This window comes from Podarcis pityusensis (genome assembly GCF_964106645.2).
Source record: "Podarcis pityusensis genome assembly, chromosome: 8".
Lineage (NCBI taxonomy): Eukaryota > Metazoa > Chordata > Lepidosauria > Squamata > Lacertidae > Podarcis > Podarcis pityusensis.
This window is the reverse complement of record NC_138033.1, coordinates 32298913-32311983: the sequence shown is the minus strand read 5'-3', so window position 1 is coordinate 32311983 and position 13071 is coordinate 32298913. Positions and strand designations below refer to the sequence as shown.

The 13071-nt window shown below is 48.6% G+C and overlaps 1 protein-coding gene across 3 annotated transcripts in view; it reads right to left on the bottom strand.

The window, feature by feature from the left end:
* Positions 1-1696: 1696 nt before the first annotated feature.
* Positions 1697-13071, bottom strand: part of HPCAL4 (hippocalcin like 4) — a 40973-nt gene continuing 29598 nt past the window's right edge. For 2 of the 3 annotated variants that reach the window (XM_081019657.1, XM_081019656.1), the window contains exons 2-4: positions 6373-6542; positions 5659-5874; positions 1697-5280 (exon numbers count right to left, since the gene is read on the bottom strand). In XM_081019657.1, coding sequence (XP_080875783.1) covers positions 5083-5280; positions 5659-5874; positions 6373-6534 — 576 coding nt within the window. In that variant the 5' untranslated portion in view covers positions 6535-6542 and the 3' untranslated portion in view covers positions 1697-5082. Of the gene's footprint in view, positions 5281-5658; positions 5875-6372; positions 6543-12161; positions 12309-13071 lie in introns of those variants that run through there. The other variant, XM_081019658.1, reaches the window with a different exon arrangement.

Sequence of the window (13071 nt, the reverse complement as noted above, 5' to 3'; positions counted from 1 at the left end):
GTGTGTGTGCATGTGTGCAGGGTGGGGGAGAGTCCTGGGAATCCTTCAACATTGCCACAAATGTTCTCGCAGGAGGGGGAGGCAGAACGTGGGATGGAAAGTGTGATTTGTGCTTCTGGTGAGTCACCCTGAGCAGGTAGGCAGGCAGGCACGACGAAAGACGTTGATTCTCAAGGCTGGCTCATCCCTGCGCTAAATGGTGACACGCAGCAGCACAGACACGGTTGCAAAGCAGACAGCTCTTTGAGTTCCAGCCGCCCAAAAGCACGTTGGAAAATCAGTTCTGCCTCCGGGCCAGAAAAGGATCCCACGTGGGACAGCATCAGATCTGAAGAGCCCTGCCAAAAGACCCATCTTGTCTAGCATCCTGTGCTCACACAGTGGCCAACCAGATGCCTCTCTGTACAAAGCCTGCAAGCAGGACCTGAGTGTAACAGCTTTCTCCCAGCTTGCAATTCCTTGGCTCCCTGCCCTCAGGCCGGGAGTTGGCCTTTTCCGTAGTTTCCAGTGCCCTCTAGTGGCTGTTAAAAGCCATGCCCACAGGATAGTGTGGCTTTACAGTGGTACCTCGGGTTACATACGCTTCAGGTTACAGACTCCGCTAACCCAGAAATAGTACCTCGGGTTAAGAACTTTGCTTCAGGATGAGAACAGAAATTGTGCAGCAGCGGCACAGCAGCAGCAGGAGGCCCCATTAGCTAAAGTGGTGCTTCAGGTTAAGAACAGTTTCAGGTTAAGAACGGACCTCCAGAACGAATTAAGTACTTAACCTGAGGTACCACTGTATTAATGTTGTGTTTTAGGGTGGAGGCCAGCAGAAGTGACAGTGGAGCCTGCATGTCAGGGGAGGAGGATGGTGTCTGAGGGCCGAGTGAGGCCATGCCCCACCAATCTAAGCTTGCTCTCAGCCAGCCCTCCCCCTGCTTGCCTTCTTACTGACATCCAGTCCAGGTGAGTTGCCCCAGCTGCCAGCTTCCCCTGCCTTTACCGCTGCCTTTGTGGAACCCAGTGGAGAGTAAGATGGGGACCAAGCCAGAATGAGTTGGCTCTGCCTGCCAGTGGCTCTGGCAACACCTACTGTTGGGCCTCCTTGCCTTCCTCCCCACCAACAGCAGCTGTATCACTTTTCATACTGCAAATGTTTTGGGGTTGGCTTTTTTGCTTTGTATTTTTGTCCTGCATTTGTTGTGCTACAGCCCCTCAGACAGCGATAATGCAGGATCAGTGTTTAAACCATAACCATGACCCAGGTCCAAAGTAAGGTTTGCAAATTTTCCCTTCATTTCCCCAGTCATGCAAGAGAAGCTCCGAGAGCCACACAGTGTTCGTTCCATACTTATGAGAAATCACTCTTTTAATGTGGCAACACCTATTCTCTGGAAATTCCTGCCTATTGAGATTAGGCAGGTGCCTTCATTGTACTGTGTTCAACGCCTCCTAAAACCTTTTGTAAGGCAATGTAATTTTACCATGTACATTTCTTTTTTTAAAATATGCTGATTTTACCTATATTTTGATAATTTTATGTTTACTGTTTTAAAAGTCTAATGTTAATGAAAATGTTAACAAATATTTAATACCATTTTATATAAGTTGTGAGAATTATTAAATTATCATATATAAAACTTGTTAAATAAATAAAACAAATAATTGCTTTTCTTTCTTTTTTTTAAGAAAAAGAGGCCAAGTTCTAAACTTCCACTGTGTTGGACACATTTTATTTCCCCCAAGTAATTTTTTTTTTAAAAAAAGACTATGTATGTATATATTTATAAACAACATCACAGTTTCTAAACAATTATTACAATATTCAAAAACCACAACAAGCAGACAGGACAAGATCTCTAAGAATAATCTTCAGTTCAGGATGGGGACAATGAAGGGTGGAGGTAGCAGACCTGGGGACTGGCTGTGGCTCCATACTGTGGCTGCATTCAGATGTAGTGCTAAGCTAAACCACAGCTTGGTGTTCCAAGAGTGAGCCTAGGTGAGCCTCAAGCCCAAGGACTCTCCACTCTGGTGCAGATGCAAAGAGGTGAGTCAAACCTTCTGCTTCCATTTTAGATTTTGCTTAACCACAGTTTAGTGTGCCATCCAAACCTTATGGTGCAGTTAATCTTAATGTGGTTTGAATTGAAAGAAACCAGATTCCTAAATTATGGTTTGAAGTCGGCTTGTTTCTGCTAACTATCGTTAAGAGTTGCCGTATTTTTCGCTCTATAAGACGCACCAGACCATAAGGCGCACCTAGTTTTTGGAGGAGGACAACAAGAAAAAAACTATTCTGAATCTCAGAAGCCAGAACAGCAAGAGGGATCGCTGCGCAGTGAAAGCAGCAATCTCTCTTGCTGTTCTGGCTTCTGTGATAGCTGCACAGCCTGCATTTGCTCGCTCCATAAGACGCACACACATTTCCCCTTACTTTTTAGGAGGGAAAAAGTGAGTCTTATAGAGCAAAAAATACGGTAATTTAGGCAGTTTCAGATGACACTGGAATCTGCAGTTAATCAGAAGTAGAAGCTTCTGAACTCCTCCATGCAAATTGCTAGAGGAGGTGAAGGAAGGGGGGAGAAGAGAGTCTGTAAGGAGACTTGCTGTGGCTCATCCTCCTAAGGCTAAACTATTGCTCAGCACTAGGTCTGAACCTTGGTCTTAGGGCTCATCTCTACGCAGTTTCACTGCTTTGGAGCTGAGTCTTTTGGAGAGTTCAGCATAGCCAGCCCACTCCCACCTCCCAGGTCTTCTCCTGCACCAGGTGCCCTGCCAAGAGTGTCCCAAAAATAATAACAATAGTAATATTTTTTTTCCACTTGATTCCTCTAGTTGGCATTACAGAGGATCCCCATATTTATTTTACCCTTCATGTCTTGCCTTCTTCAATGCCTTTTTCTATTTGCTCAAATTGGGGCATTTTCTTTACGTTTCACCCACATTTCATGTCTGGAAAAACGGGCTAACGCGGCTTCCGTCACAGTGCAAGTTTGCAAAATTGTAAACTTTCAAGGAGTGAACAAGAGGGCACACAGCCCACCCACTCACTCCGGGCCAAGAGCTTCACACAACCACATTGCCACAGGCCAAATGCAATCTGGAAGAGGGGTGGGAGAAGAGGGGGTGGGTAGGGGGGAGAAGAGAGGGCTGTCTGGGAAGTGCAGCACTGTCCCAGCAAAAAGCAGAGACCCCTCCCACCAGGACCCCCCGCCCCAGCAATTCTGACATAGGATTGTTTGGCTCCAAACCAAATCTGTTTTTGCTCAACCTGGGGGCAAAATGCATTCATCGCCTACAGTAAAATAGCAAAACAAAACCCAGTATTATCTTCCACACCGCCAGTGCACCAATGAGGCAACCTGAAGCAATGGGCAGCGTGCTCCACAAGAGACAGGAGATCCTGATCCCCGCTGCCATTTTTCTTCCAGCTGCCACCCTTCTCTGGCCTTGGTGGCAATGGCTTCCATCTCAGTTTTGGATAAACCAAAGACACAGCTGAAAGCCAAAGCCAGGGAGAGTCTTGGTGGAAAGGGAGCATTCCCCCAACCTGGTGCTGGCTACATTACTGCTGGTCTCCTTCCAGCAGGCCTGGATCTCTCTCCGTGTGTGTGTCGGCAGTGTGTCTTGCCTCAGCCACCAAAAAGGTCTAGGGCTGGCCCTGCTCTTCCAGACCGGGGTGATCAGGTCAAGAGTAGGGAACAGAAGGCTCTGGAGATGCTTCTGGACTCCGACTCCCATCAGCCTCAATCAGCAAAACCATCTGTCAGAGGTGATGGGAGTTGGGGACCACAGCAACACCTGCAGAACCACAGATCTTCTGCATTAGGTTTCTGCCAGCATTCAAAGCTGGACCCTAAAAATGCAAGCCTCAGGTTCTGTGTTTCAAAGGGGCTCCTTTTGCAGCCAAATATAAAATGTACAATAACTATATTTGCAATGCAGTTGAGCATCCCCTACCCACCAAAAAACCTGACTGTTGTCTCATGTTGGGTGGAAGAAGGAGAGATGCTTCAATCATGGAATGCCAGAATCCCAGAATCCTATAGCATTTCCTCCACCTATCTAAAATTCTTTGGCCTTTTTGAAATGCAGGTGTTTCTTTCCCCCTGTGCATTAGTAGATGGGATGGCAAGAGCAAAGGATTCAGGAAGAGCAAACACAGAACACCCTGCATTTTCAACATGGCCATCTTAGGACAGTGCTACCCAACACAGTGCCCTCCAGATGTTTTGGACGACAACCATCAGCACTAGCCAGCACCAGATTGGAGAACGCTGTCCTATGATTACCCAGAAACACTTCTTACCTCTGGCAATGGCATCCCCTCCAATGGCAGGTGGTGCCACTCTATTTTCAAGGAAGGGAGGAGGAGGAGGAGAGTCTAGAGGGGGAAAGAATACCTTTGCCCATTGCTAGGACACTTCGCTGCTGCCATTATTCATGGCTGTGAAGAAAGGGGTAGGAAAGGTGTTGAGGGGAGAAATGACCTGTTCCCCATTTGGGGCTTCAAGCTGAGTGTGTTGGGTAGGGGGAATTACAGGGCAGGGGAGGGAAATGGCTGCCCCAGAGCTGTTGTTCAAGGGACACATCTGAAGATTACGTTAGAGGGTCACCGGAGGGAAGAGATCTGCCCTAATCCTAAAAGCTACAACTGAAGTGAAGGATAACAGACTTCTGAGGATTACAAGACCTTGCAGTTGTCAAGGATCATGGATATATAGGCAAGCCATCGAAAGGTAAGTTGGCCTGTATGTTCTTGGGAATGTCCGGGTGCAGAGGGGGAGGCAAGAGGGATGACGGGCCCCAGAGATGGTGGGACCAGAGGGTTGAGACGGAAGAAATTCATTCTAATAGGACCTTGGTGAGGTCACAAGAGCAATGGCCAGAGGAACTGTGCAAATTATGAGCTGCAGGCCCCAGGGGATTGCATGGCGGGGCCTTGTTTGGGGCCCAGGAGGCTGTGCGAAACACAGTGCCTCCTGTCCCAGGGAGTGGAGTCTGCAGCTCCCCAGGAGAAGGGGGGAAAGATGCAAGGATGGGTAGGCCAGGCCAGGGGAGGCGGGGGGTGAGTTGTGCATTGGGACCCTCCCTCTACTTCTGCATGTCACACTGCAGCAGGAGGACAATGGAAGGGTCACTCTTGGCGGCTTCTTTGAACTCTTCCAGGGTGATCTGGTCATCTTTGTCTTTGTCCATCTTTGTGAAGATCTTGTCGACACGCTGCTGCGGCGTCAACCCATCTTGGTTCATCCTCATCATGATGACGGTGCCCACCATTTTGTAGATGGCCTGGAAGGCAAAGGAGGAAGGACTGAGGACATGGCTCTGTGGCTCAGAGACACTCTGATGTCTCTTCATCCAGGAGATATCTGCTTGGGACTAGTCTCAGAGGGCAGGTAGAGGTAATTGCTGTTATCAGTGTCTTGCCATCCCAGGAAAAGAGCTTACCTGGCTGTCTACAGGAGGCTTCCTATGTAGTGCTCATGCCCCAAACGAGTTTTTGTCAACTTAGGGCCCTCCAGAGGTTTTGGACTACAACTCCCATCAGCCCCAGCCAGCCCTAACATCTGGAGAGTGTTGGGTTACCAAAGCCTGCACTATACTAATCTAATCCACCAAGGCTGAGGAAGAAACACACCCACAGAGATTGCTAGCGTCCTCCCATACCTCAATTATCTCCAGCATCTCCAATCGTGTTATCTTGCCATCTCCATCCAAGTCGTACATCTCAAAGGCCCAGTTCAGCTTTTGCTCAAAGCTTCCCCTGGAGGTGACTGAGAGAGCGCAAATGAACTCCCGGAAGTCGATGGTCCCATCCCCGTTCTTGTCAAACGTGCGAAATGCATGCTGGGCAAACTTGGAGGCATCACCGTAGGGGAAAAACTACAAGGAGATAAGATGGGATAGGAGCAGCCATGAGAGGGAAAGCAGCTAGCAGCAATCTGGGAGGCCAGTGGGCAACAGCCGGGCAAAGACTTGGCATAGGCCACCTATATTGGATTCAAGCCTTTTCCAATTTAAAGCCTAGATGGGAAAGCTCTGCTTACAAGCTGCACCAGCATCAGCTGACAATGGCAAGGCAATATTGCAGAAAACTTCACAAGCAGGTTGCAGAATTCATGCTCTGCTCTTTCCCCTATTGTATTCATGTTGCAATTTCCCAACGTGGAGATCACAGAATCATAGAATTGTAGGGCTGGAAGGAACCCCAAGGGTCATCATGTGCAACACATTCAGTCAGGGAGGGCCTGAGGGTCCCTGTCCTATGGGAACAAGCTTTGCTGCTGTGGCAGGCTCAGACAGCAGGACCTCAACAAGGCCCACCAAGGCAGCCCCTGCATCCTTGCACAGACCACGGACTCCCTGCCACCGCCACCATACCTTGATGTAGAGTTGCTGGAATTCCTCCAGATTGAGGATGCCCGTGGGGCAGTCCTTCAGGAAGCCCTTGTACCACTGCTTCAGCTCTTGCTCATTGAACTCAGTGCTCCTCACCAGGTCGTCCAGCATCTCTGGAGCCAGTTTGCTGTTGTGTTTGCCCATTGCTGGTTCTGGAGAAAGAGCGACATGTGGTCAGCGATAGTAAACCCCTGGCCTATGTGCAACGGATATAACAACAACAGTGTTATTCCCTCGTTTGGCCCTCTGTCACCACTTCCCTTCAACAGGGGACTCACAGCATCCACTGGAGAAAAACATACATTGTCACACAGCTCTCCCCTCCATTTCTCTGCCCCTTGACCTATCAACCCACATATTGCAGGCAGGGTCAGACTAATAAAATTTCCCGCCTGAGACAAAGGACAAGATGGCATCACACATCCTTCCTGTATACGGAGAATGACTGATTCTTTCCTCAGTACAAGCATTCTCAACTGCACCTGCAGGGAGCAGGCTAGTTTTTTGGGGGGCGGGGGGTGCAGGACATGTGATGTACACAGCACTGCCCCCCAACAAAGAGGAATAGCTAGAGACAGCCTCAGGGGAAGAGTTGGGGTCTGCCATTGCTGCCCCTCCAGGACTGACACCTGAGGTGGTTTCCTCCATTTGGCTAATAGCAGGACCGGCCCAGACCACAAGGAAAGCCACCAGCTCAAAAAAGGGTGCTATCCCCCCCCCCGACTTCCTATACAGTTTAACAGGCAGCCTATTTTGGCAGAGATGACGAATCCTCCATCGCCAGCGAGGGCTCCCACGCAGCCTTGGCACTTCCTCGCTAGTTCACTCTGAACAACAGATGGCTGATGGGAAGGCGCTCGCTTCTGCCATCCTTGCATGGGGCTCTCTCTCCATTTCTTCCCTTGGAAGTTAGCTCAGAAAAAAAGCCCCTGCTTGGATGAGTCTCTCTCTCTCACTCGTGACAAACGCGGCCTTTTGTGCACTGTTACAGCACGACACACACGACACACACACCATCCAATGTACCATACACGGAAAGCACTATTATGCCACTTTCAAGCGTCACAGCATCTCCCGAAGAATCCTGGGAACTGTAGCTTGTTACAGGTGCTGAGAGTTGTTAGGAGACCCCTATTCCCCTCACAGAGCTACGATTCCCAGAATTCCCTGTGAAAGAGAGATACAAGTCACACTGGAAATTGTAGCTCTGTGAGGGGAATAGGGTTCTTTGGGGGAAGATATCGCTGTGGAATGGTAGTTCTTTAAATGAATGTCTGTTCCGTGTGGCTGATTCTTATGTAAGCAAGCATCAGACTGCAGCCCTGATGGTGCCCTTAGCATTCACATGTGCAATAATGCAGTTCTGCCCTGAACCAGCGCCTCCCATTGCAGCTTTCTTCCAACCTGTCTCCCTCCTCTGCTGCCCTCATCCCCCCCCCCCGCCCCCAGCAGCCTTGGCAGGCAACAGGTTGGACAAGGCTGCAGTACAAAGATAGGCACGAACCAATAGCCTGACTTCGTAATTGGAGTTTGTGTTTTGAAGAAGGTGTCAAAAGGTGGAGGCAGGTGACCCCCTTGCCCACATCCCCCTTCCCCACCTGCTCAAGCAAAGGAGATGCAAAATCCTTCCTTTCCCTTGCCAGTTAAATTCCCCTCTGTCACTTCTCTCTCGGTGCCAAGCAACTGACGAGGGCACACTTCACATGTTTACCCTCCCCTCTTGCATTTCAAGAGATAGTTATTTTGTTGACCTTCAGGGAAATCAAAGGCTGGGAGGAGAGATTCCATCCTTCGGTTCGGTTTTTGCTCTTGAAGGCAGCTGGGATCAGAAGTGCTTCCGTGCAGCAGTTTAGAGGCAGGCAGTGTTGTGGTTGTTTGCTGCACTCACACAACCTTGTCCTCATAAAACTGCCATCCCATACCCCCCTGCCCCCGTTTAATCCAAATACAGGTTGTCACTGGTTTGCTTTTGCTATTGTCGTTTTTTTACTTATCAATTTTTCCATGGAAATGGTAGATCCAGATCAAATGGGGAAATAACATACATTTTGATGAGAAAAATGTGATACGGACACGGCAAAGCTTGCTTGCATGCAGGAGCAGCACTAAGCACACAATAAACTGCTGTGTGGTGAAAAAGGTGTGTCAGCCAGCAGAGAGGAGTGGGGTGATATGGCCGGAGACCCTAACAGGAAACCCAATTCTTTCTTTGTCTCTGCCCAGCTATTACATCCAGCACAAATCATGTATCCATGCAGCCTTCCATACGCACAAGAGGTGGAGAAGTGGGGGATATTTTCTGCAGAGAAAGGTTAACATAAGAGCCCAGCTGGAGCAGATCAAAGGCCTGGTTCTGCATCCTGCTTCCGACAGTGGCCAGTCAGAACCCCCCAGGAAGGCCAGAGACCGCCCTTGCCTTACGATTCAGAGGTAGGTTCCTTCTGAACATACCAGCTGCCTCATCCTGAGGCTGTGTCCACACTAGGGCATTAATGCATGCACAGGCCAATTTCCCCATGTGCACATTTGTGTGCCATCATGCACCCATGAGTGCTTTCAGTCTTGATGTTTCCAGTTCACATTGCATTTTTTGTATTTATTCCTCCTGAAGGACCCTAATAAGCACAGAAGTAGCCGGTCCATCCTGGGTTGTATTTGGGCTGTGTGCTGCTGTCCACCCTCCCTGAGTTCCAGCCCCTTTGCAGACTGAGTAATTGAAAATTGGTCACATCTCTATATACTTATCGCCAGAAAGATGGCTCACCTCCCCCACCTCCGCACTCTAAGTCTGTGCTGTTCTCGCTTGTTTGCACACACGAAGCAAATCTTATGGTTTGGGTTTTTTTGTAAAAAAATAATAATAAACAGCTGTTTTGTGCTAGAGCAGTTTTGCAAGAAAGAGCTGCATTTTTATAATACAGAAATAAAAGAAAATTGTCACGCATGCAGCATCCTTTCCTTTGGGCTGATGGAAACAAAATGGGAGTAGGCACCTAGCGAAATGTCACAGCACACATCAAACCCACCCACCCACCCTGCATTTCAGTCTCTGATGATGGAAGGGAGGCTTCGCAGCTCTGCCTGTAGATGCCCTGGGGCATTAAACCTGGGAACGTCTGCATGCAAAGTATATGCTCTAACCACTGAACCATAACACCATTCTATAGAGTTATCACAACTAGCAGCCACTGATAGTTTTATCCTCTATGAAGTTGTGAGCCTCTGCCATGTCCCATTCCTCCCCCCCTCCACCCGTCACCTGCTTTCTAAACAAAAATGTTCCAAATGTTGTAGGTTTTGCTCATGGTGCAGCTGAAAGACTGCTGGGTTTGGAGGTGGGCAGGAACTGTTTAATTTCCAGATCAGGCAGCCTGAAAGCTCACATCCGTTTTGCCACAACAAAATGGGACATGCATTTTAAAGGGCTCTGAAAAGCTCTATAGGTGACATGATGTGTTGCACTGTATTCCACCTTCAGGCAAAATGTTACATATCTGTATAATGCACACAGGCACACACTTGTGTGAATAAATAGATATTTCGAGAAGAGGGTATCCTTACTTCCAGACTGAGGAAGAGCTCTGTGTAACTGAAAAGCTTGCAGCTACATTGCGAACCTTTGCCAGCCCTAATAACGGCTCTGTTCCACCGTCTCTGTAGATTTTGCTCTAACAGACCAAAATAGCTACCTCTTTTGATTAACAATAAAGAGATTATGAATAACAGCTTCCCTTTCAGGCTTTTCTGATTCCCCCCCCCCCCGACTCCTTCACTGGGGTGTTATGTTCAGGATGAGATTTGGGGCAGAGAAGAGAAGGGACAAGCATTTCAATACCCATCCTTGCTACACATAGCAACGGGTGCTGAGGCTGCCATGGCAACAGCTGCACTGTAGTGAAATTGTTCCTAGCAGCAGCAGCAGCAGCAGCAGCAGCAGCAGCAGCAGAGCACATCCCCGAAGCTACCAGCCAACTCTTTCATCCTTGCATGTCTCCCCATTTGTTTCCCCCATCTTCCTTCCACAGACCTTTTTTGATTCAGCCAAAAAAGGCCCCCTGCCCTCCGCACAATTAAGCCATTTTTTTCATTTTCCTTTGGAGAAAGAACAGAAATAGAAGCGAGCAAAAGCATTCTGATCCCACCCTGCAAGCAGTTATTATGTTACGCCTTCTCTATGACCCTCAAGCATGGCTTGTCTCCCCACATTCTAAAACCAAGCTGCATCCAGCTGATATGTATTTCGGTGCTCGTGTCACACGAAAGGGCTGCCCAACAGCTGCATACAGTATATTCTCATTCTCCCTCTTTCAAACAGGGATGGGGAACCTGCAGCCCTCCAGCCAGCCCCAGCCAGCATGACCAAGGGTCAGGGAAGCTAGGAATCATTTCCCAACAACAGCTGGAGGGCCAAAGGTTCTCTACTCTTGTTCTTTAAAACAAAAGCAAAAACCTGTTCAGGCAGCAAGTTCAAGAGACGAAGAGGAAAATCAAACCCACCAGCTACTTTTGCGCCAGATATTACTGGTGAGCTGTAAGGGTTTGGTATTGGAGTGCAAACAAGAAATTCATGGAAGGGAGCACCTGTTTACTTTTTCAACAGGGCAGCCTTCCCCAACTTGGTGCCCTCCAGATGTTTAAGACTGCCACTCCTAGCAACCCCAGCTAGACAAGAGTTGCAGTCCAAAACACCCAAACGGCACTAAATGCCAGAAGGCTGCAATAGCTGGTGTTGCTTCAAGGTCATGTCACTGGGCTTGTCTGCATGGGAACATTCAGAAGAGGGAATTTTTATCTCCCTTCTCCCCTTTTGCTTCTCTCCGCTATTAAATCAGCCAAGATTAAAACGTACCCAGTAAAACTTAGGAGGTAAATGCTGCATTTTTCACTCTATTTCTAAATGTGGTCGAGGATAAGACATTTCCCTTTGAACTCATGATTCTACTCTGTTTCTCTAAATTCTTCTGCTTTGTTGGCAAATAAGCTAAGTTGTGCTTCCATGGCAAGAACCCCTTGGCAACAACAGCTGTGCTGGCTGGGGCTGATGAGAATTGTCCTCCATAACATCTGGAGGGCACCAGCTTGGGGAAAGGCTGATATAAATGTTGCCAATATTTTTGGGAGCCAAAATAAAGGTGAAACTGGCTAAAAGAAAATATAGGTTTAGGGGAGCGTATTTCAGAACAGGAGGCATCAAACTGAGCGTTTTGCCGTCTGCTGGAAATGGAAAGGAGGGTGACTTCTTTAAGCCAGCCTTCTCCAACCTGGCACTCTCCAGATTTTTTTGGACTTCAACTACCATCAGCCCCAGCATCATTCAACTGTGCTGGCTGGGGCTGATGGGGGCTGTAGTCCAAGCTGAAGCCAATCATGATGGCCCTCCAGAGAGAGTCTCTCAGTCATATGCAGCAACGACACTACAGACGCCACAGCCGAAGACATTTCATTCCTTCTAATGATGCTCAAATCTCTCTCTCTCTCCCTCTCTCCCTCTCATCTCACAAACACACTTCTTCCCAGGGTCAGACACCAATTCCTACCTTTGTCAACACCCACCATGGCAGCTCCTGAAGCAGACTTCACCTTGTTGCATGATAGGTATGACCCAGAGAATGTAGTGCCCACATTTCTGGACTGCAGACAGGGAAATCCTCTCACTCCCCCAAATTAGAACCGCCTGGGTGCACCCAGTTTGAGAAGGACAAAAAGTCCTCTGGTCCTGCTGCACATAATGGCCACAATACACTATGGTTGTATTTTTTCCATGCTCTTACCTTGCTTATTGCCACACGTGCCTCTGTCTATTTCTTTCTCGCAATGCACCAAAGCTTCTACTGTGAAGCGAAGGCAGAACCAACAGCTGGGGTGTGAATGCAGATTTGCGGCTGGACTCAAGGAATCTCTGTCTAGTGTGTGAGCTGCAGAAATTTGCCTCCCTTTCTGGTCGACACACAGCCCTTCTATGCTGACTGGGACAGGGGGAAATTATTTGCATAAGAGAACAGGAAACCTGTTGTAAAGGAGGCACCATTTGCATGACACTCTCAGATGCAGAACTTAGCCTGGGAAAGGTGGCTTTTTGAGTTACCTTGAAAACAGAGCAGGGGTGGGGAACCTGTGCCCCCCCCTGACCCTCCAGTGCACACCAGCCTCAGCCTGATTATGGGAGTTGTAGTCATGCAACATCTGGAGGGCCACAGATGTTCTCCACCCCAGGAGAGGGTGAAACGGCACCAATGGATTTCAAAGGTGCTCCTCTTAATGCTCAAAAGCTGATCACACCTTCAAAAGCTGGTCAGCGCTGACATTGGCCCCATTAGCTACACTAGGGAATTCCTGATGTGGAATTCCCACCATGTCTTTACCTGCCCCATCACCTGATGTCACACTTGATGCCAGTTATTGGGCAGGTGGCTGTGATTTGGGGGGTGGGGGAACAGCCTCATGAGTCTAATCAACTGGAAGTCAATATCCTACTGCTGTTTTAGGAGCGGGAGAAGTGAGGCACCATTTTGAAGAAGATCTACTTCTGTTCAAAAAGGGATTATTTGTCCCAGTTCTAATGTGTAGATTAGGTAAGGGTGAGAGGTATGGGATGCTGGAGAGTGGGATGGGGCAAGAGGCACAGAGCTAGCTAAGGAGCACACGCACACATTATGGCAGGGCAGAAAGCTCTGTGAGGTC